We start from the raw sequence: 23,294 nt of genomic DNA, 5'->3' as shown, positions 1-23,294 counted from the left end.
GTGGTGGATGTGGGGAGAGAGATGGCAGAGTTTTGAGAGCGGATGATCTAGACGTGTCCATCAGAGACAGTAAATTTGTAGGATTGGATGTCATGAACTGATATATATATATATATATATATATATATATATATATATATATATATATATATATATATAATGACTTTAGAACACTATTAAGGTAAATACATTGTTTGTACACTATCAAAATAATTCATTTGCTAACTATGCCTATCAGTAGTTAGTGCCTTCAGTAGTTAGAACTTTTATTTATCTGGCAGTATTGGCGCTGGCTGTATTGCAGTAGTTCGAGTAACGAAGATTTTTGTGAGGTAAGTGATTCATGAAAGGTATAGGTTATTGTTAGTCCGGGCCATTCTTTTGTAGGGATTATTGAAAGTCAGATTGCGTTGCGTTAAAAATATTGTGTATGTCAGTTTAGTGATGATCAGAATAAGTAAAGAGAGAAATGTCTGAGTACGTTCAGTTTTGCTCAGCTGTTTGAAAATCAAATAACCTAAGGGGTTTACCAGCACAGTTCAAATGGCTCTGAGCACTATGCGACTTAATTTCTGAGGTCATCAGTCGCCTAGAACTTAGAACTAATTAAACGTAACTAACCTAAGGACATCACACACATCCATGGCCGAGGCAGGATTCGAACCTGCGACCGTAGCTGTCGCTCGGCTCCAGACTGTAGCGCCTAGAACCGCATGGCCACTCCGGCCGGCACCAGCAAAGACATTCATTAATTTTTCTAAGGGGAGGTTTCAGATTTTATCTCGTATTTGAGGATCTATAACGGAATTTCCTGTCTGAAATTGCAGCTTGCACATTGCAAAACGTAGGAATTTAACTTCAAAATAAGATCGTTGGTCTGAAATCTAAAAGCACTGAGTGATCCAGCAGGAACTATACAGAAATAGTAATCTTCATTTTATTACTGTTTGAATGATTATTTTATATGAAAGTAGTATCTGTCCCCGAAAGAACAGATACCATTGATGCCCGTGCAGCTTCTCTGGTACGAAATGATAATTAAATCGACTTCGGGAACAGACACTACCTTCATATATAGTTGAAATGTGGCTGTCCGGCCATTGACCTTCTTGTGCGAACGCACACGCTATGCCCCAACTCGAACGGGACTTGGTGGATTAATCTGCCACGAGTAAGGAGTGTGATGGGCAAACATCTCGGTGGCTCAGATGGCCAGAGCGGTTGCCATGTAAGCAGGAGAGGCCGGGTCCGAGTCCCGTTCGCGGCACACATTTTCAACATGTCCCCAATGACGTATATCAACGCCTGTTTGCAGCCAGAGTGTCGATTTAATTATCATTTTATTATTATTGTTCTTATTGTTGAAGGTCAAATAATGTCCGGGAAGTCCGTCCCATAAGCCGGCACTAACGAACAGTCCTTATAACGGTCGTAGGTGTTAGCTAGTTAGTTTAATTGGATACTCCGACTTGGTGTGATCTGCGGACGTTCTGCAGATGCCCTCGGCCGTCATCAACCTACTGCGGATGCCGTTCGCGGGGCCCGTCTTCCTGAAGAACATCAACCGGCAGCTGTGCGCCAAGGTGTACGACCTGCCCCAGATGCGGCGGCTCGCCAACTCCGGGTCGCGGTTCGACCTCGTCATCTCGGAGGATTTCGTCCACGACTGCATGGCCGCACTGGCGCACAAGTTTCGCGCGCCGCTGGTCGCCATCAGTTCTAGCATGGCCCTCAACGGCGCGCACGACAGGGTGAGTTCATTGCCAGTCCAACTGTCCCTGGAGCTTCGTCCAACAAGCGCTTTTCAGCCTCGCGTACCGGATTAACAGCAGATATAGCGACATAACAGCAAACAGAGTTCTCTTTGCTCACGATGCAAGCACTATAGTCAAGCCAAATGAAGTAACTTGAGCACTTAAAAATTCAAACAATATTTTGTTGAAAATCGGTAACTTGGTCACTGCAAATGGACATGCAAATCAGTACCGCTCATGGCCTGACCACAGAATTATTGGGTTTATGCGCTTTTCGTAGCGCTTTTCCACAAGTTTAATAAACACAACAGATACACTTAACACAGACTTCAAAAAAAAAAAAAAAAAAAAAAAAAAAAAGGTTCAAATGGCTCTGAGCACTATGGGACTTAACATCTGAGGTCATCAGTCCCCTAGAACTTAGAACTACTTAAACCTAACTAACCTAAGGACATCACACACATCCACGCCCGAGGCAGGATTCGAACCTGCGACCGTAGCGGTCACTCGGTTCCAGACTGAAGCGCCTAGAACCGCTCGGCCACACCGGCCGGCACAGACTTCATTCATCAATAAAATATTCTCCTTACTATTTACAACAGTTTGCCGACTCTGGGGTAATTATTCGATTCCGCGACTGTAGAAATCACGTGGTTTTGAGGCGAAGCACTCGTTGACCCTTGTTCGGAGTGAATTTTCATCCGGAGGGGAAGTTTCTTGAAGGTTGCTCGACAGGGTGCGGAAAAGGTGAATCTGAGGGCGTAAGATCACGTGAATAACATGGGAGCGGAATAATTTCTCAAACTCACAAACTCCTGTAGAGTGTTTAGGGCTTTTTTTTGTTGAAATGATAGTTAAATTGACACCCTAGCTGCAAACAGGCGTTGGTATACATCATTGGGGACATGTTAAACATGTGTGCCCCGACCGGGACTCGAACACGCCTGTTTGCAGCTACAGTGTTGATTTAATTATCATTTCATTCTAGAGAAGCTGCACGTTCATGAATGGTATCTGTTCTTTCGGGAACGGATACTACCTTCACGCACACGCTATGCCCCAACTCGTACGGGACTTGGTAGATTAATCTGCCACGAGTAATGAGTGTGATGGGCAAACATCTATTGGGCGCACTACGAATGTAGTGGTGTGGGCATGTTGGGAATGTGGGTCTCACGGGAACCGTGCAAGGGATAAGTCCTAGCAGGCGCACTATCCTCTATGCCCTCGGTGGCTCAGATGGAAGCCGGCACGGTAGCTCAGCGTGTTCGGTCAGAGGGTTAGCTACCCTCTGCAATAAAAAAAACTGAGTTAATCGATCGACAACAAACTTAAACGGATGCCGTACGACGTCCGTCCCGAGCAGAGGCAACGAACAAATGCGAACAAAATGAAGAAAAGAAAGATGGAATGAGCATCTGCCATGTAAGCAGGAGATCCCGGGTTCGATTCCCGGTCGGGGCACACATTTTCAACATGCCCCCAGTGATGTATATCAACGCCTGTTTGCAGCTAGGGTGTCGATTTAATTATCATTTTAGTCTAGAGAAGTTGCGCGGTCATCAATGGTATCTGTTCTTTCGGGAACAGATACTACCTTCACATAATTTTTTTCTCAATGCAGCAGAATGCGGAGGGGCTTTGTCGTGGAGCAGCATCACTTCACCAAATCTTCCTGGTGGTTGTTCTCGCCTGCGTCTGCAAGACGGCTCAGTTGTTGGCAATAAATGTCAGTAGCAATTTGTAGTACACCACACCGCCGATGTTCCACCTGATTCATTACATTATCTTTTGCGGATGCGAGTAGGTCTTTGTACGGGAAGTTGTTGCTTTGTTTAGATTCATCCATTCGTTCGCACCTCTTGTGTTAGCATAAAGACTCCACTGCTCGTCACCAGTAACGATTCGAAATAGGAATGGTCGGCGTTGTTCTCGAGCCAATTGATGACGAGCAAACAGAGATGCAAACACATGTGGCCACCTGCCGATTTTTTTTTATTTTGGCTCAGAAACTGCGGTACTCCTCCACCCGATTCTTGAACCTACAGCACTGGACAAAAATGTCGCACGATGGTTGAATGGTCACAGCTCATCACATTTGCCAGTTTACGAAAACACTAAAGTGGATCACCGTGGATTAATGCGTTTAAACGATTTTCATCAAAGCCCGAATGTCTTCGTTAACTTGGAGAGCCACTAATGTCAAAACCAGCCTCCTTAAAACGAGAAAACCATTTTATTGCCGTGCTCTGTCCAGTGGCATTATCTCCATGCACGGCACGAGTACTTCTGGCGGCCTCTGCTGCTATTACCCATGCAGTAAACACGAACAGAAGAATACGTAGGAAATGTTCCGACTTCTCCAATTGGCAATCCATTTTCTAGCTTCCACAGCTCCATTCACTATCTCCAAATGGCAAAATGACAATATACAGGGTGTTTCAAAAATGACCGGTATATTTGAAACGGTAATAAAAACTAAACGAGCAGCGATAGAAATACACCGTTTGTTGCAATATGCTTGGGACAACAGTACACTTTCAGGCAGACAAACTTTAGAAAATACAGTAGTTACAATTGTCAACAACAGAGGGCGCTGCGGTCTGGGAAACTCTATAGTACGATATTTTCCACATATCCACCATGCGTAGCAATAATATGGCGTAGTCTCTGAATGAAATTACCCGAAACCTTTGACAACGTGTCTGGCGGAATGGCTTCACATGCAGATGAGATGTACTGCTTCAGATGTTCAATTGTTTCTGGATTCTGGCGGTACACCTGGTCTTTCACGTGTCCCCACAGAAAGAAGTCACAGGGGTTCATGTCTGGCGAATAGGGAGGCCAATCCACGCCGCCTCCTGTATGTTTCGGATAGCCCAAAGCAATCACACGATCATCGAAATATTCATTCAGGAAATTAAAGACGTCGGCCGTGCGATGTGGCCGGGCACCATCTTGCATAAACCACGAGGTGTTCGCAGTGTCGTCTAAGGCAGTTTGTACCGCCACAAATTCACGAAGAATGTCCAGATAGCGTGATGCAGTAATCGTTTCGGATCGGAAAAATGGGCCAATGATTCCTCTGGAAGAAATGGCGGCCCAGACCAGTACTTTTTGAGGATGCAGGGACGATGGGACTGCAACATGGGGCTTTTCGGTTCCCCATATGCGCCAGTTCTGTTTATTGACGAAGCCGTCCAGGTAAAAATAAGCTTCGTCAGTAAACCAAATGCTGCCCACATGCATATCGCCGTCATCAATCCTGTGCACTATATCGTTAGCGAATGTCTCTCGTGCATCAATGGTAGCGGCGCTGAGGGGTTGCCGCGTTTGAATTTTGTATGGATAGAGGTGTAAACTCTGGCGCATGAGACGATACGTGGACGTTGGCGTCATTTGGAGCGCAGCTGCAACACGGCAAACTGAAACCTGAGGCCGCTGTTGGATCACCTGCTGCACTAGCTGCGAGTTGCCCTCTGTGGTTGCCGTACGCGGTCGCCATACCTTTCCAGCACGTTCATCCATCACGTTCCCAGTCCGTTGAAATTTTTCAAACAGATCCTTTATTGTATCGCTTTTCGGTCCTTTGGTTACATTAAACGTCCGTTGAAAACTTCGTCTTGTTGCAACAACACTGTGTTCTAGGCGGTGGAATTCCAACACCAGAAAAATCCTCTGTTCTAAGGAATAAACAATGTTGTCTACAGCACACTTGCACGTTGTGAACAGCACACGCTTACAGCAGAAAGACGACGTACAGAATGGCGCACCCACAGACTGCGTTGTCTTCTATATCTTTCACATCACTTGCAGCGCCATCTGTTGTTGAAAATTGTAACTACTGTAATTTCGAAAGTTTGTCCGCCTGAAAATGTACTGTTGTCCCAAGCATATTGCAACAAACGGTGTATTTCTATCGCTGCTCGTTTAGTTTTTATTGCCGTTTCAAATATACCGGTCATTTTTGAAACACCCTGTATAAACACAAATAGAAACAGTGAGCCACAAATAAAAAATGACAATCGGTAAATAAACACATAGTAACTGGAATACCGACATGAAAAACAAATACGCTTAGAACTTAATTCACCGACCTAATTTAATAGTGCATGTGTCTACATCAATAAACGTAGCTGAATATTTTAATTTCTGGATATACTACTAGGTACCTCAACTGGAAATCGCATGTTACAAATCACCTCAAACATTTAAGTTCTGCGTTGCGGATAATGTCAATGAAAGAGTCGAATGCAGACTTACTTTTTCTACCGTCTCTCACTAATGTCTTACGCCATCATATTCTTCCATAACTCTTCATTGAGGATAAATATGTTTCTTGCACAGAAGCACCTGACAAGGATAATATGTGGTGTCTGCTCTACAACCTTCTGAATACATCTGTTTAAACATTTGACGACACGGTCTCCGCCGGACAGCATGAATTTACGTTCTCAACGTCTGGTTGGCTAACTTCAATGCTGCTTAAATGACGCAATGCATCGCCGCACTGAGTAGCCACGTGGTCTCGGGCGTCTTGTCACGGTTCGCGCGGCTCCCTCCGTCGGAGTTTCGAGTCCTCCCTCGGGCATGGGTGTGTGTGTTGTCCTTAGCGTAAGTTAGTTTAAGTTAGATCAAGCAGTGTGTAAGCGTAGGAAAATATCATCTCAGCAGTTTGGTCCCATAGAAACTTACCACAAATTTCCAAATTTCTGCAGTGTATCGAATTTTTTTTGTCAACAATTATTATAAGCTTTCCAGACTGCTTCTGAGCAACGTGTATACACACACATATTTTCATGTAGTTTAGCAATAAGTTAACAGTTACATCAGAATTTTGTTGTTGTATTAAGTTACATATGTACTTTACTTTTCTTGTATTATGTGTGCCCTATGGCTGCCAACAGATATCAGCTACAAGACTAAATTTTGCCCCACGTCACTTGCAATTCAGGGGTGTTAAGACAACGTGTGAACTCCATGTTTGTTTACAACGAACTTTTATACTACGTATTCCGGTGAAATTGTGATATATGCCCCCTTTCTACTCTTATTACTGTTGTATTTACTTGTTCTGAGCTGTACTTGGTTTTTATTTTCCTGCTAATTTTTGTTGTTATTTTTATATTTAAAATGACTTTTCGACATCAGCAAATTTTTTTGTGAGGCTTTGGTATGAAGAACTATCTCTTGCTGTTTGTTATTCATAGATTGTGTTGCGTTTTTAAGAGCGGTTACTTGCGTTTTCTCCTACTCGTTAGAGAGTTGTGAATCTTATTATATTGCTGAGGCTTAAATAAAAGCATCATTGTATGTTTACATTTCAAACGCACTCTTCACAGTCGTTTCTTCATTGTTTTGTTCCCGGTTGGGGGCCGCAAATTTTAGATGTCTTTTCATATATACGTATATATGTGTGTTCCGATGTGTTTTCATATATATATATATATACATATATATGTGTGTGTGTGTGTGTCCAAGTTTTATAGTGCGTTGTCTGATACTTCGCTTAGACTGTTGAATAACATTTTTTTGCAGAGTACTGCCTGATCATTAATTCCTTTTTCCCTCAGGCGATAGGTTTTTGAATCCGGTAACATTTTGTTATTGACAATAAGTGATGCAAATGATAACTGTGTTTTAAAGTCTGGAGTTCTATTTCTATGGCACTAGCGTGGTGGTTGTTTTCAGTGAGGTGGTCTGCAAACGTGAATTATGTTCAAAAAATGGTTCAAATGGCTCTGAGCACTATGGGACTTAACTTCTGAGGTCATCAGTACCCTAGAACTTAGAACTACTTAAACCTAACTAACCTAAGGACATCACACACATCCATGCCCGAGGCAGGATTCGAACCTGCGACCGTAGCGGTCACGCGGTTCCAGACTGTAGCGCTTAGAACCGCTCGGTCACTCCGGCCGGCGTGGATTATGTGCTGTCGCGTTTCATTGCTATTAAATGTTCAGGGTATCTTCTTCTAAAACTTCTACATGTCTGTCCAGCATACACTGAATCACAGTCTTTGCATATTAACTGGTACTTTCTGCAAGCACGGGAGCAGAGCTTAAGAAATTCGATTATGATCGCTTAAGAGTTGGCCATACTGACAGCAGCTTCTAAGTTCATTCACTCTCATATGAAGAATGGTGTCAACAAAGAATCATAGTTGCAAAGCAACAGTATGATTCAGAAATGTAATACTAGAAGAAGGAATGATTAACACTACTCGTCACTCAGTTTTAGTGTCACACAGAAAGTAGTGACCAACTCCCCAGTGTTGTAAAAACATAATGTGTAATAAAATTAACCTCAAACATAAAGTGATGGCGTGTCTGTGGGCAACTCCTTTCACTTTATAGAAGAATGTCTGATGTATGTTGAGTATGCGACAGTTAAGTATAAATCAAAAAGACTCATAAAACTTTATGAAATCATATAAATAATTGTCATACATTCCACTGATATGATATGATATGCTGTAATTGTAATAAAACTTAAATTAAAAATTAAAAAGCCACACAAAAAGCCTCCATAAAGTAAAAAAAATGTAGTTTAATATACGTAGTAATATTTTCATTCCATATACACACAAACAGCTTTCGAGACACAATATCTTGCCTCAACAAAATCAGCGTTTTCTGACAACAGATATAATTTTATAAATATTATTACAGTTGCAAGATTTTGGCAGCAGAATATCGCATATGCGGTTTTGTGTTTCAACCTAAAATTATTATTCCGACTTTTTATTATCTCTGATATTTAGTAAATAAACGTGATTAAACTGAGTTCAATGGGTGGCTTAGGGTAATTGATCACAAGCGACTTCTCAGTTTTAATTTCCTAGGTTACGTTATTTGGGTGAATTAATGTACTCTTCCTAGACTAAGTTTAATTGATAGCAATTTACTTATGCTAAGGTGGTAATTTTGCAAATTTACTTCACGATTACTGTAATAACATATCTAATGTTATTACTTATTAATATCTACATTGTTCAGAAATATATATATCACCAATTGTCTCATGAAACGTAACTATTTTTCTTTTGTTAAGGTCATGATAAATATACATAGTGAATTCATATAATAATAAGTTCAAAATTTTCGTATGTTAAAAAGATATTGTACAGTTCTTGTTAAAGGTAATAATTAACTAATGTTGATTTGATTTTTTTAGGTGTTAACTTTCAATCGCTCCACAACACTACAGTAAAGATAGATAACACTGTATTAAAATAGGACTTTTCGGTTGGGAGCTACGATGCCTGAGAAAGATACACGTGTTAAACTCATAATACCATTCTGTTTGCTTGGGGGGTTAAAAACGGGTCGTTCCACGCCATGGCGATTGGTCGCAACTACGATACAAGGAAATGCAAATAATTAACTCTACCAAACTTTGATAGACTGGACTGATGACAAAAAAGAACCCACTTATATTGGTGGCTATTTTTCCTGTACACTTACCTCTTACCTTGGTTGATGTGGCTATTTTTCCTGTAGAAATGCTACCAAACTTAAATACGTATACTTAAGTGCACTTACCTATCACCTTGGTTGATGTGGCGCCGCCGACGCCTGTCGATGACTTTATATAGAAATCCTCATACTTACGCGAATCTAATTTCTACCTAAAAAGGTGAAAATGATTTAATCACCCAGCCAGAAATGTAGGGAGGGGGAATCGAAAGGAAGTTCAAAAATGGTTCAAATGGCTCTGAGTACTACGGGACTTAACTGCTGAGGTCATCAGTCCCCTAGAACTTAGAACTACTAAAACTTAACTAACCTAAGGACATCACACACATCCATGCCCGAGGCAGGATTCGAACCTGCGACCGTAGCGGTCGCGCGGTTCCAGATTGTAGCGCCTAGAACCGCTCGGCCACTCCGGCCGGCCGAAAGAAAGTATGCTGGAACTCCGGCACATGACTGAAGTGTATCTTTTAAAGAGTTTACACAATATATACGCAACCATAGCCTGTCTTTAACAATCTGTATTACTCCGAGTTTGGATCATTACACTGGAATGAAAAAGGTATGTGAAATGATCGCTGGCTCCATTGATTTAGATAAGTAGAAGTAGTGCCAACACGCAGACATAAACACCTTCCAACCTGAAACTAAATTGTGAGTTGTATTGAGATTTTTTTGTTGTTGTTATTGTTGTGGTCTTCAGTCTGAAGACTGGGTTGATGCAGCTCTGCACGATACTCTATCCAGTGCAAGCCTCTTCATCTTGGAATAACTATTACAATCTACGTCCATTTCAACCTGCCTACTGTATTCGTCTCTTGGTCTCCCTCTAAAATCCCCCCTTCCTTCACACACACACACACACACACACACACACACACACACACACACGTGTCCCTCAGTACTGAACTGATGTCTCAGAATGTTTCCTATTGACTTCTCCGTTCTTTTAGTCAAATATGTCACAAATTCCTTTTCTCTCCAGTTCTGTTAAATTCTTTCTCATTAGTTACGCAAACTACCCATCTAATCTACAGCGTTTTTCTGAAGCACCACACTTCAGAGGCTTCTGTTCTCTTCCTGTCAATTATCTGTTTTAGACACTATGGTGTGTAGGGTCCTGTCTTGATGTGGTAATAGTCTCTTAGTTCGTAGTTCACTTCTTTTCTTGGATGTTCAAATAAGCTTCTTGTAGGTTCGCCTTTTCAGCACGTGAATTCGGTAACTTGGTGAGAGAAGATACAGGGAGGGTGCCAGTGCGGCAAAAACTTCATATTAATTTGAGGTCGGCTTTGTCCTCCATCAAACTGCAATGTTGGGAAAGAGATTTTGTATTAACTCCAAATCCTTCAATAATTTTCACTATAGTACACTCTTTTCTTCTTGCATTATAAAATTAAAGCATCAACAACCAAACGCCTCTTGCTAAAATAATCTTGAATATGTTTTTGTTTACTCTGCGAGTTAGGAAGACCTTAAACCTCACTCAGTGGTTAATTAAAAGCTAGACTCAAATTATCCTGATACTGCACTGTACCAACAATAACTTCACAACAAAAGTTCAACGTAGCTACACTGTTGAAAAGAATTAGGGGAACACGTGTGTCGACATCCGGTATGTTAAATCTATTTTGATACAGGTGACACCTGTGGTCTCATTGCATGGATTGAGATCTTCGCTTCCATTGTTGGCAACAAATAAATCATTCACCATCTATTTGCTGTGTTATGCACTACACGATCACAGCGTCAGGTGACCCATCAGAAGGCAGTGAGTACCGGTGACCTAGTGTTTTTTCTTGTGAGGCACACAGATGGCAGTTGTCATTTGTGGACGTGGTATTCAACCAAGCGCATGTAATGCGACGTATAAATGCAGTGGAAGTTGCAAGGGCGGTCTATTTGATTCAAAAGCGATGGACTTTCGGTCGTGTTTCTGCGGATGCCAATGCCTCTCCATGTGTCATCCATAGGTTGTTGGCAAGCTACATAGAGACAGGTCAGTCCATAAGTCGAGTTGGACAAGATCTTCGATGCATACCAAACCCTCGTGAAGACCGATATCTGGCCATCTCCGCGTTGCGGCGTCGTACGGCTATTGCCAGAGCACTGCAAGACGATGTCAAAAGGGCCACAGGAGCCGCTGTGTCCCACCAGACCGTAATGAACAGGTTACGGAAAAGGACCGTGCAATCCAGATGTCCGAGTGCCCCGCTTGACATGACAACACTTGCAGCTCGGCTTCAGTTCCGCCGTTGCCATGTCATGTGTAACTTCCGTAACTGGCGTAATGCGTTATTCACGGATGAGTCCAGATATGCTCTGACGCAAGGTAATGGGCATGTTCGTGTGCGGAAATCAGTGGTGAGATGTGCCTGCCAAATATTCTCCACGAACTCGACAGATTTCCAAGGTTCTGCAATGTTGTGAGGAGGCACCAGTGTTGACAGCCATACAGAGCTTATCGTTGTCCATGGTCGCCTCGCCACCACGCAGTACATCGAATGGATCCTGCTGGACCATGTGGTGGCTGCTGCAGACGGTGGTGGTCCTGAACTGCTTCTAATGCCAGAGCCTATTTAACGGCCGTCAGCAGGGACTTCTGGTGAATCTTGGACATTGGAGTAATGGAATGGCAGGAGGTGGGTACCGATCTAACACCATCGTATATATGTGGGACATGCTTGACGGACGAGTTCACAGTCGTCCTGTTCCTCCACAGACTCTACAACAACTCTCATTAAAGAATGGGAACGGATAACACAGGATGACCTATGGAGACTCATAAGGAGCATGCCAAGTAGCTGCCAGGGAGTCACACACGCTCAAATAGGGGCGCTCTCAAAGTCCTGGATGACGGGATGAGTGATTGTTTTCACTTTGTTTTCGACACCTGTCGGAAGTTTCAGTTTTTTATAAACTACTGAGGATGTAATTATGTTTTTTTGTGTACTTATTTTGTGAATGCCGGCCGCTGTGGCCGAGCAGTTCTAGGCGCCTCAGTTCGGAACCGCGCTGATGCTACGGTCGCAGGTTCGGATCCTGCCTCGGGCATGGATGTGTGTGATGTTCTTAGGTTAGTTAGGTTTAAATGGTTCTAAGTCTAGAGGACTGATGACCTCAGATGTTAAGTCCCATAGTGCTTAGAGCCATTTGAACCATTTGAATTTGCGAAAGATATAGGATAATTTGGTAAGTGCTCACTGGAATACGTCAGATACCTGAAGTCACGTTCCCCTAATCTCCGTTCTTTGGAGCAGTGTATTAATTGTGTACTTGACTACACAACATACTGTATACTCAGAGTTGTTACAAAGACTCAAAACACCTATTTTAGTAGTAAAAATGAAATTTCTGATTACAATTTTTAATTCTTTGAATAACTGCTTTGTGAATTCCGTGGACAACGCTTCCACGTTTCGGAGTCGTGACGGCGTTCAGCTCACAGTGGCTGGAGACCAGAAGCACGCTCACTCCCGCGATGCTTCCCGCGTTGTCCTCGATATGCCCCACATGAAACAGAAAAAAATGACACCCTCTTCTCTAGTGACATATACATGTACAGTTCCATTTGTAAAAACTATGCACGTGCAGCCGACTCAGCAGAAGCAACAATAATCAAAAAACATGAACCATACTTTCAGTCGGATATGCCGGAGAGCATGTGTCCTCACAAATCTGGGACGCTATTGGTGTTACTAAGATCAGTCGGCGACTAGAAAAAAGTAAAATCAACAGTAGATTTCTCCTGACTATATTTAACAGTACACTTCCATTTCGTATCAATACAGAGCAAACATTGTGAAGGGAAACGCCAGAAAACCGACACTATTTTCTATTACTATCAGCATTCAGTGAGTTGGAAGTCATTGTCCTCTAGCTCCCAAGAAACTGAGACTGGCGACGCTGTGTTGTTCTACTTGTGTAGATCGGTGTGTTCATCCCTTCCAGATGGTCAGCTCTCCGTAGAGCCATCACCTGGTTTTTGAGAGCGCCATGAGCGAAATTGTATTTTTCTTGTGTGTTACGAAAATGGAACAGTGGAATTTAGAGCAATGTTATGCAGCTGCGTTTTGTGTTAAATCTGGAGAATCCGCGAGCGTGACCTTCGAAAAGGTAAAACAAACCTAAGGGCAACATTCCTTATCAAGAGCACAAATTTTTTACTGGTACAAACCATTGTTTTGAAGGCCAACAACACGTTGAAGATGAATTTCGTTCAGCGGTACCTTCAACTTCAAAAACCGACGATAACTTCGAACGTGTGAGTGATCTTGTGATGTCAGGTCCAAATTTAACAATACGCATGATGGATGACCTGTTAAACACTTTCACCGTACATCAAATTTTGACAGAAGATTTGGACATGCGAAAGGTTTATGCCAAAACGGTGCTGGAAAACCTCACAACTGTGCAGAAGGGCAATTGAAGAAATGTGTGCGTTGATGTGAGATGATTGACAGTGACAACAAATGGTTCAGTCATGTGATAAGAGGAGACAAATCCTGGAACTTTGTGTATGATCCTGAGACAAAGAGGCAAATTTAGGAGTGGCACTGAGACATCTCCACGACCGAAAAAAGCACGAATGAGCAAATCAAATATGAAAAGAATGCTAATTTGCTTTCTTGACAGTAGAGGTATGGTCCACAAAAGAATTTATTCCTCCAGGACAAACTAGCAACCAAATGTTTTACAAAGGTTTCCTTGAATGGCTCACGGAAAAGGTGATTCGAGTGGACTCAACACTGCAGACAAGTGGATGCTGCTTCATCACAACGCCCCATGCCACGAGGCCAGTTCCATCACGGAATTTTTGGCCTCAAAAGGCATTCCTATTGTTGCACGGCCCACATTCACCTGATCTGAGTCCTTGTTACTTTTTCTTTTCCCGAAATTGCGGAAGTTTTATAAGGACTACTTTTGGGACTCTGCACGGTAAAGGCCCCACCAGTTGAAGCCTTTCAGCGCTGCTACCAAGGTCTGGAACAACGACACCGCCGCTGTATAGCTGCCGAGCTGAACTACTTCGAACCTGACAATACTGTTGTCTGAAAAAAATAGAAACTTTATTAGATATAAAATCAGTCTCATCACTTTTCTGACACACCTTGTATAGACAGTAAACCGCCCACGAGCATGTTAAACAGTCGAGTGCACACACGTACCTAAAAATGAAATGGCAAACAACGAAAAAATATTTCAGGGCAGTCTGAGGGTGGGATTTAGATCCACATCGCCGTCTAGCAATAAACTATGAGTCCCTTGCATAATAGTCTATTGCAAACGAAAACACTATAGCTGAGTCGTCGTAAGTACGAGGTGCATTCAAGTTCTAAGGCCTCCGATTTTTTTTCTAATTAACTACTCACCCGAAATCGATGAAACTGGCGTTACTTCTCGACGTATTCTCCCTGCAGACGTACACATTTTTCAGAACGCTGACGCCATGATTCCATGGCAGCGGCGAAGGCTTCTTTAGGAGTCTGTTTTGACCACTGGAAAATCGCCGAGGCAATAGCAGCACGGCTGGTGAATGTCCGGCCACGGAGAGTGTCTTTCATTGTTGGAAAAAGCCAAAAGTCACTAGGAGCCAGGTCAGGTGAATAGGGAGCATGAGGAATCACTTCAAAGTTGTTATCACGAAGAAACTGTTGCGTAACGTTAGCTCGATGTGCGGGTGCGTTGTCTAGGTGAAACAGCACACACGCAGCCCTTCCCGGACGTTTTTGTTGCAGTGCAGGAAGGAATTTGTTCTTCAAAACATTTTCGTAGGATGCACCTGTTACCATAGTGCCATTTGGAACGCAATGGGTAAGGATTACGCCCTCGCTGTCCCAGAACATGGACACCATCATTTTTTCAGCACTGGCAGTTACCCGAAATTTTTTTGGTGGTGGTGAATCTGTGTGCTTCCATTGAGCTGACTGGCGCTTTGTTTCTGGATTGAAAAATGGCATCCACGTCTCATCCATTATCACAACCGACGAAAAGAAAGTCCCATTCATGCTGTCGTTGCGCATCAACATTGCTTGGCAACATGCCACACGGGCAGCCGTGTGGTCGTCTGTCAGCATTCGTGGCACCCACCTGGATGACACTTTTCGCATTTTCAGGTCGTCATGCAGGATTGTGTGCACAGAACCCACAGAAATGCCAACTCTGGAGGCGATCTGTTCAACAGTCATTCGGCGATCTCCCAAAACAATTCTCTCCACTTTCTCGATCATGTCGTCAGACGGGCTTGTGCGAGCCCGAGGTTGTTTCGGTTTGTTGTCACACGATGTTCTGCCTTCATTAAACTGTCACACCCACGAACGCACTTTCGACACATCCGTAACTCCATCACCAAATGTCTACTTCAACTGTCGATGAATTTCAATTGGTTTCACACTATGCAAATTCAGAAAACGAATGATTGCACGCTGTTCAAGTAAGGAAAATGTCGCCATTTTAAGTATTTAAAACAGTTCTCATTCTCGCTGCTGGCGGTAAAATTCCATCTGCCGTATGGTGCTGCCATCTCTGGGACGTATTGACAATGAACGCGGCCTCATTTTAAAACAATGCGCATGTTTCTATCTCTTTCCAGTTCGGAGAAAAAAAATCGGAGGCCTTAGAACTTGAATGCACCTCGTAGATTCATGACAGTTACAGTGGGTTGGGCGCCGCAGCTTTGCGGACCTCCCTCAACTAATAAAGTAATACGATTTTGTAAGCGTCTCTATGGCAACCTCTCAGTGTTGTACCAGCTCTCCAGACGACTACTGTTTCAGTCTGCAGCCGCTAACGCTTCGCGGTTGAAAGTTGGCAACAGCTATGCAAGCTGTCAGGGAATTTCTTGATGTCGTCTCGACTGCAGTTCTAATTGTAAGCCCTGCGAAACACGTGACGGCTTTTTTGCTCCCATTAAGTTTGGTACTCGAAGAAAGTGCTCGCAGAATAGTTTACACGAGGGACGAATTTTCGCTGATAGCTACTGTCTGATAATTCCTTATGAGTACTTTTTGTATGTCAGAGAGTCTAGCAAGAGCAGATGCCTTAAGCGTTTACAAACAGCACGGTGAGAGTGTCTTTGAGATCTGAGAGATCACTTTCTGCGAGATGTTTCTGTCATATAGCTGTGCGTGAGGAAGAAGTAGCGGTAGAAGAGCACCGGGCTCCACCAGCACTTTAAATACTTTTAGCGGCAAAGAAAAAACATAAATGTCCACGTTCGTGTTGGATAAGAGAGCGGATTAGGCGGCGGGATGATTTTGGAGCATGCAAGAATCTCATTGCAGAGTTTTTTTAATGGAAAATCCACAACTATACTGAAATTTTAAGAGGAAGACTACGACAGACGTGGAAGAAATACTCTTTGAACTGGGCTCAAAACTGTCAATCTAGATATTACCGTGCATAAATCCATTATCGTTAAAGACAGTCTGCTTGTGACACTAACATTTGTAGCATCAGCTACGTTTATTCTCTTTAATACTTGGTACAGAAAGAATTACGATGAAATAACATTACACCAGTTTCATCTTGATATCTGTTAAATCACACATTTGCGGAAATATATTTATCTGAACAATTTACTTGTATTGACCTAAGGAACCGGTACGGAAGGTCTGTTCTTCAACAGATAAATACCACATCATACAAATTTATAGATAGCCTACAGCTGTATTATTTGAAGTTAAATTGCGATTTTTCGCGTTCCAAACCGATTACTTTCAAACATAACTTCACTTGTTTCTCTATATTAATTGGTTCAAAATGGTTCAAATGGCTCTGAGCACTATGGGACTTAACATCTATGGTCATCAGTCTCCTAGAACTTAGAACTACTGAAACCTAACTAACCTAAGGACAGCACACAACACCCAGCCATCACGAGGCAGAGAAAATCCCTGACCCCGCCGGGAATCGAACCCGGGAACCCGGGCATGGGAAGCGAGAACGCTACCGCACGACCACGAGATGCGGGCTATATTAATTAATCTGTGTGATAAAACTACAGGGTTATTACAAATGACTGCAGCGATTTCACAGCTCTACAATAACTTTATTATTTGAGATATTTTCACAATGCACACACATACAAAAACTCAAAAAGTTTTTTTAGGCATTCACAAATGTTCGATATGTGCCCCGCTTTAGTGATTCGGCAGACATCAAGCCGATAATCGAGTTCTTCCCACACTCGGCGCAGCATGTCCCCATCAATGAGTTCGAAAGCATCGTTGATGCGAGCTCGCAGTTCTGGCACGTTTCTTGGTAGAGGAGGTTTAAACACTGAATCTTTCACATAACCCCACAGAAAGAAATCGCATGGCGTTAAGTCGGGAGAGCGTGGAGGCCATGACATGAATTGCTGATCGTGATCTTCACCACGACCGATCCATCGGTTTTCCAATCTCCTGTTTAAGAAATGCCGAACATCATGATGGAAGTGCGGTGGAGCACCATCCTGTTGAAAGATGAAGTCGGCGCTGTCGGTCTCCAGTTGTGGCATGATCCAATTTTCCAGCATTTCCAGATACACGTGTCCTGTAATATTTTTTTCGCAGAAGAAAAAGGGGCCGTAAACTTTTAAACTGTGAGATTGCACAAAACACGTTAACTTTTGGTGAATTGCGAATTTGATGCACAGATGCGTGAGGATTCTCTACCGCCCAGATTCGCACATTGTGTCTGTTCACTTCACCATTAAGAAAAAATGTTGCTTCATCACTGAAAACGAGTTTCGCACTGAACGCATCCTCTTCCATGAGCTGTTGCAACCGCGCCGAAAATTCAAAGCGTTTGACTTTGTCATCGGGTGTCAGGGCTTGTAGCAATTGTAAACGGTAAGGATTCTGTTTTAGCCTTATCCGTAAGATTTTCCAAACCGTCGGCTGTGGTACGTTTAGCTCCCTGCTTGCTTTATTCGTCGACTTCCGCGGGCTACGCGTGAAACTTGCCCGCACGCGTTCAACCGTTTCTTCGCTCACTGCAGGCCGACCCGTTGATTTCCCCTTACAGAGGCATCCAGAAGCTTTAAACTGCGCATACCATCGCCGAATGGAGTTAGCAGTTGGTGGATCTTTGTTAATCTTCGTCCTGAAGTGTCGTTGCACTGTTATGACTGACTGATGTGAGTGCTTTTCAAGCACGACACATACTTTCTCGTCTCCTGTCGCCATTTTGTCTCACTGCGCTCTCGAGCGATCTGGCGGCAGAAACCTGAAGTGCGGCTTCAGCTGAACAAAACTTTATGAGTTTTTCTACGTATCTGTAGTGTGTCGTGACCATATGTCAATGAATGGAGCTACAGTGAATTTATGAAATCGCTTCAATCATTTATAATAGCCCTGTACTTTTAGCGGCAAAGAAAAAACATAAATGTCCACGTTCGTGTTGGATAAGAGAGCGGATTAGGCGGCGGGATGATTTTGGAGCATGCAAGAATCTCATTGCAGAGTTTTTTTAATGGAAAATCCACAACTATACTGAAATTTTAAGAGGAAGACTACGATAGACGGGGAAGAAATACTCTTTGAACTGGGCTCAAAACTGTCAATCTAGATATTACCGTGCATAAATCCATTATCGTTAAAGACAATCTGCTTGTGACACTAACATTTGTAGCATCAGCTACGTTTATTCTCTTTAATACTTGGTACAGAAAGAATTACAATGAAATAACATTACACCAGTTTCATCTTGATATCTGTAGGCTTTCAAAAGCCAAATAGGCGGATATCTGTTAAATCACACATTTGCGGAAATATATTTATCTGAACATTTTACTTGTATTGACTTAAGGAACCGGTACGGAAGGTCTGTTCTTCAACAGATAAATACCACATCATACACATTTATAGATAGCCTACAGCTGTATTATTTGAAGTTAAATTGCAATTTTCCGCGTTCTAAACCGATTACTTTCAAACATAACTTCACTTGTTCCTCTATATTAATTAATCTGTGTTATAAAACTATTTTGTCTGAGTTCTTTAATTGTGGGTATCCTGGTAAAATTTCTTCTGTAGAGGTGTTAAAAACTGTAACCATTTCGGCCAACTAACTTTGCTTATTGTCTCAGTTCCCGTCGTCCGATAACGGAATATTCCGTAACGCTGGCCATTTCCTCGTACAGACTAAATAAATGCACAACTTCGTCCTCACTCCACTTCCTGACAGCTTCCTTCACCACTTTTTTTTCGACACGTCGCTTACACTCACTCACAGTGCGTATCCGTCGTGACCGTAACCTCAACTGTCCCGACAATGCCAGTATACGTTTACAGAGCGGTGTGTTGCAGTGTTACTGTGGCGCATATTATCATATGAGCGTGGGGCCGAGTCTGTTCAGTGACAGCTTTTTATTTCCGTTTGTTAATTCTACATAATATGTCCACGACGTTTTTGTGGACACAAATTGCAATTATATGTTACTTGCTGCATAGTGATTGTTCAAGCCTAGAACTTTCGAAATATGCTAAATGCTACTAGCGCTGTTAGTTTTGGAGGTAAAACAGGCGATTTATTCGCTCAGAAACATGTCATGGCCAGATATTATGGCTCAAAACACGACAGTTACGTGGGTATATTTACTTTAATGCATGCAAGAGTACAGAAAAATATATTACCAAGATGCGGTAGCGTACAAAGTGTGAAATACTGCACAAACCTGGGACGCAATATGGCCGCTCAACACTCTCAGCTCTCCCAAGAATGCCGGTACAGTTTTTCTTGTCTGAAAGCTACTGCAAGCAGGTCTATAGAGACAGAGGTCACCGTCTACACGAGAGGTCTAAACTCGAGAGAGCGACTATATGAATTCTTTCCCCACTCTAGAACACTACTGGAGAGCTGACTATTGGCGTGGTATGTGCAACACGTTTTACTAGCAAGAGCTCTCTGAGAGTGGAAAACACGCACGTGTGTATCTAGGATAAGAGAACATTCAGGTATCGCTTTTTTTAAAAGAAAACATCGCCACACAATGCACTGATAACCCGCATACTAGGTACTCGGGAGTTTGATGTGTCGCAGAACCTTTCTAAGAGTTACAGTTGCTTAAAATACGAGGTGCATTCAAGTTCTAAGGCCTCCGATTTTTTTTCCTCAGGACTGGAAAGAGATAGAAACATGCGCAGTATTTTAAAATGAGGCCGCGTTCATTGTCAATACGTCACAGAGATGGCAGCACCGTACGGCAGATGGAATTTTACCGCCAGCGGCGAGAATGAGAACTGTTTTATATACTTAAAATGGCGACGTTTTCCTTACTTGAACAGCATGCAATCATTCGTTTTCTGAATTTGCGTGATGTGAAACCAATTGAAATTCATCGACAGTTGAAGGAGACATGTTGTGATTGAGTTATGGATGTGTCAAAAGTGCGTTCGTGGGTGCGACAGTTTAATGAAGGCAGAACATTGTGTGACAACAAACCGAAACAACCTCAGGCTCGCACAAGCCGGTCTGACGACATGATCGAGAAAGTGGAGAGAATTGTTTTGGGGGATCGCTGAATGACTGTTGAACAGATCGCCTCCAGAGTTGACATTTCTGTGGTTTCTGTGCACACAATCCTGCATGACGACCTGAAAATGCGAAAAGTGTCATCCAGGTGGGTGCCACAAATGCTGACGAACGACCACACGGCTGCCCGTGTGGCATGTCGCCAAGCAATGTTGGCGCGCAACGACAGCATGAATGGGACTTTCTTTTCGTCAGTTGTGATAATGGATGAGACGTGGATGCCATTTTTCAATCCAGAAACAAAGCGCCAGTCAGATCAATGGAAGCACACAGATTCACCGCCACCAAAAAAATTTCGGGTAACCGCCAGTGCTGAAAAAATGATGGTGTCCATGTTCTGGGACAGCGAGGGCGTAATCCTTACCCACTACGTTCCAAAGGGCACTACGTTAACAGGTGCATCCTACGAAAATGGTTTGAAGAACAAATTCCTTCCTGCACTGCAACAAAAACGTCCAGGAAGGGCTGCGCGTGTGCTGTTTCACCGAGACAACGCACCCGCACATCGAGCTAACGTTACGCAACAGTTTCTTCGTGATAACCACTTTGAAGTGATTCCTCATGCTCCCTACTCACCTGTCCTGGCTCCTAGTGACTTTTGGCTTTTTCCAACAATGAAAGACACTCTCCGTGGCCGGGCATTCACCAGCCGTGCTGCTATTGCCTCAGCGATTTTCCAGTGGTCAAAACAGACTCCTAAAGAAGCCTTCGCCGCTGCCATGGAATCATGGCGTCAGCGTTGTGAAAAATGTGTCCGTCTGTAGGGCGATTACGTCGAGAAGGAACGCCAGTTTCATCGATTTCGGGTGAGTAGTTAATTAAAAAAAAATCGGAGGCCTTAGAGCTTGAATGCACCTCGTATGACAGAAACTAGCTGTCATTTTTTAGTATAGGTTTTTATGGTACACACCAGGACTTAAGAGTGTTACCACGAGTTCTTTTTTCTCTTCAAGAAAATGGTTCATATGTCTCTGAGCACTATGCGACTTAACTTCTGAGGTCATCAGTCCCCTAGAACTTAGAACTACGTAAACCTAACTAACCTAAGGACATCACACACATCCATGCTCGAGGCAGGATTCGAACCTGCGGCCGTAGATGTCACGCGGTTCCAGACTGAAGCGCCTAGGAGCGCATGGCCAGAACGGCCGGCTTTCTGTTCCCCGCCCGGTATTTGCAGCGTGTACTCCCGTTTGCAGGTGGGTAACCCAGACCACCCCGCCTACACGGAGCAGTGCCTGGTGCCCCTGAAGGCGCCGTTTGGCTTCTGGGAGCGGGTGTACAGCACGGTGATGCACGTCTACGTGAGGGCCGTCGACTGGCTGATGTCGGGTGGTTACGTCGAACAGAAGCTGCGCGAGGTGCTGGGAGCGGACACGCCGCCGCTGGAGCAGATCGTCCGCAACACCAGCCTGGTGCTGGTCAACAGCCACTGGAGCGTCGACCAGCCCGTCCCCAGCGTGCCGGCCTTCGTCCAGGTCGGCGGGCTGCACGTCGAGGACCCCAAGCCCCTGCCGCAGGTGCGTTCAGCCCCAGCCTAATCTCTGAAGCATATAGAGCCTGCAACAATAGACAGGAAGGCCGCATGACGTCACGAAGTCAGTGCTACGTCGTGGCCAGTTCTATGTGAAATCCCGCTACAATCTTGCAACTACTGTAAGTAGGCTGTTTATGTTTTCTTTATGTAAGTAGGCTGTTTATGTTTTCTCTATGTAAGTAGGCTGTTTATGTTTTCTTATTGGCAACGTTACGTAGCGCTCTGTATAAAAATCACTGGCTGTGCTGTGTGCAGTATGTGGCTAGTTTGCATTGTTGTCTGCCATTGTTGTCATGAACTGCTATAGCTGGATGTGAACAGCGCGTAGCCGTAGCGTTGCACAGTTGGAGGTGAGCCGCCAGCAGTGGTGGACGTGGGGAGAGAGATGGCGGAGTTTTGATAATCTGTAAGACTGAATGTCAATTATGAATATTAAGGTAAATACATTGTTTGTTCTCTATTAATATCTTTCATTTGCTAACTATCCCTATCAGTAGTTAGTACCTTCAGTAGTTTGAATCTTTTATTTAGCTGGCAGTAGTGGCGCTCGCTGTTTTGCAGTAGCTTGAGTAGCGAAGATTTTTGTGAGGTAAGTGATTTGTAAAAGGTATAGGTTAAAGTTAGTCAGGGCCATTGTTTTGTAGGGGTTATTGAAAGTCAGATTGCGTTGCGCTAAATAATATTGTGTGCCAGGTTAAGCACAGGCTTGTATAATTGTTCTAAGTGGACGTTTCACATGTAAAATTGTTCAAAGGGGACGTTTCATATGTCGACCCTTAGCCTAGGATACCTCACTGGAATCTTCTGATTTTTTTTCTTGTAGTTTGTGTAATTAGTGTAGATTTTGTTTATTGCTAGTGCGTAATTGTAGAGGGAATCTCCTTTGTAGTTGCAGCCTTTCATTGTTGTACTGTAAAACAGTTGTGGCATGCATGTAGATTTGCACCAAGTATTTCGCAGCTGCAATTAACTAGATATTATTTTCAGTGCTATGTTAATGTGTTCTCT

The 23,294-nt window shown here is 43.3% G+C and overlaps 1 protein-coding gene across 1 annotated transcript in view; it reads left to right on the top strand.

Annotated features, from left to right (window-relative positions):
• LOC126088215 (UDP-glucosyltransferase 2-like) overlaps window positions 1-23,294 on the top strand; it is a 154,110-nt gene that overhangs the window by 65,870 nt on the left and 64,946 nt on the right. The window contains exons 4-5 of the mRNA XM_049906341.1: window positions 1,497-1,751; window positions 21,949-22,269. Coding sequence (XP_049762298.1) covers window positions 1,497-1,751; window positions 21,949-22,269 — 576 coding nt within the window. The remainder of the gene's footprint in view (window positions 1-1,496; window positions 1,752-21,948; window positions 22,270-23,294) is intronic.

This window comes from Schistocerca cancellata, chromosome 6 (genome assembly GCF_023864275.1).
Source record: "Schistocerca cancellata isolate TAMUIC-IGC-003103 chromosome 6, iqSchCanc2.1, whole genome shotgun sequence".
Lineage (NCBI taxonomy): Eukaryota > Metazoa > Arthropoda > Insecta > Orthoptera > Acrididae > Schistocerca > Schistocerca cancellata.
The sequence above is the reverse complement of the archived record's forward strand: the minus strand, read 5'-3'. Positions and strand labels throughout refer to the sequence as shown.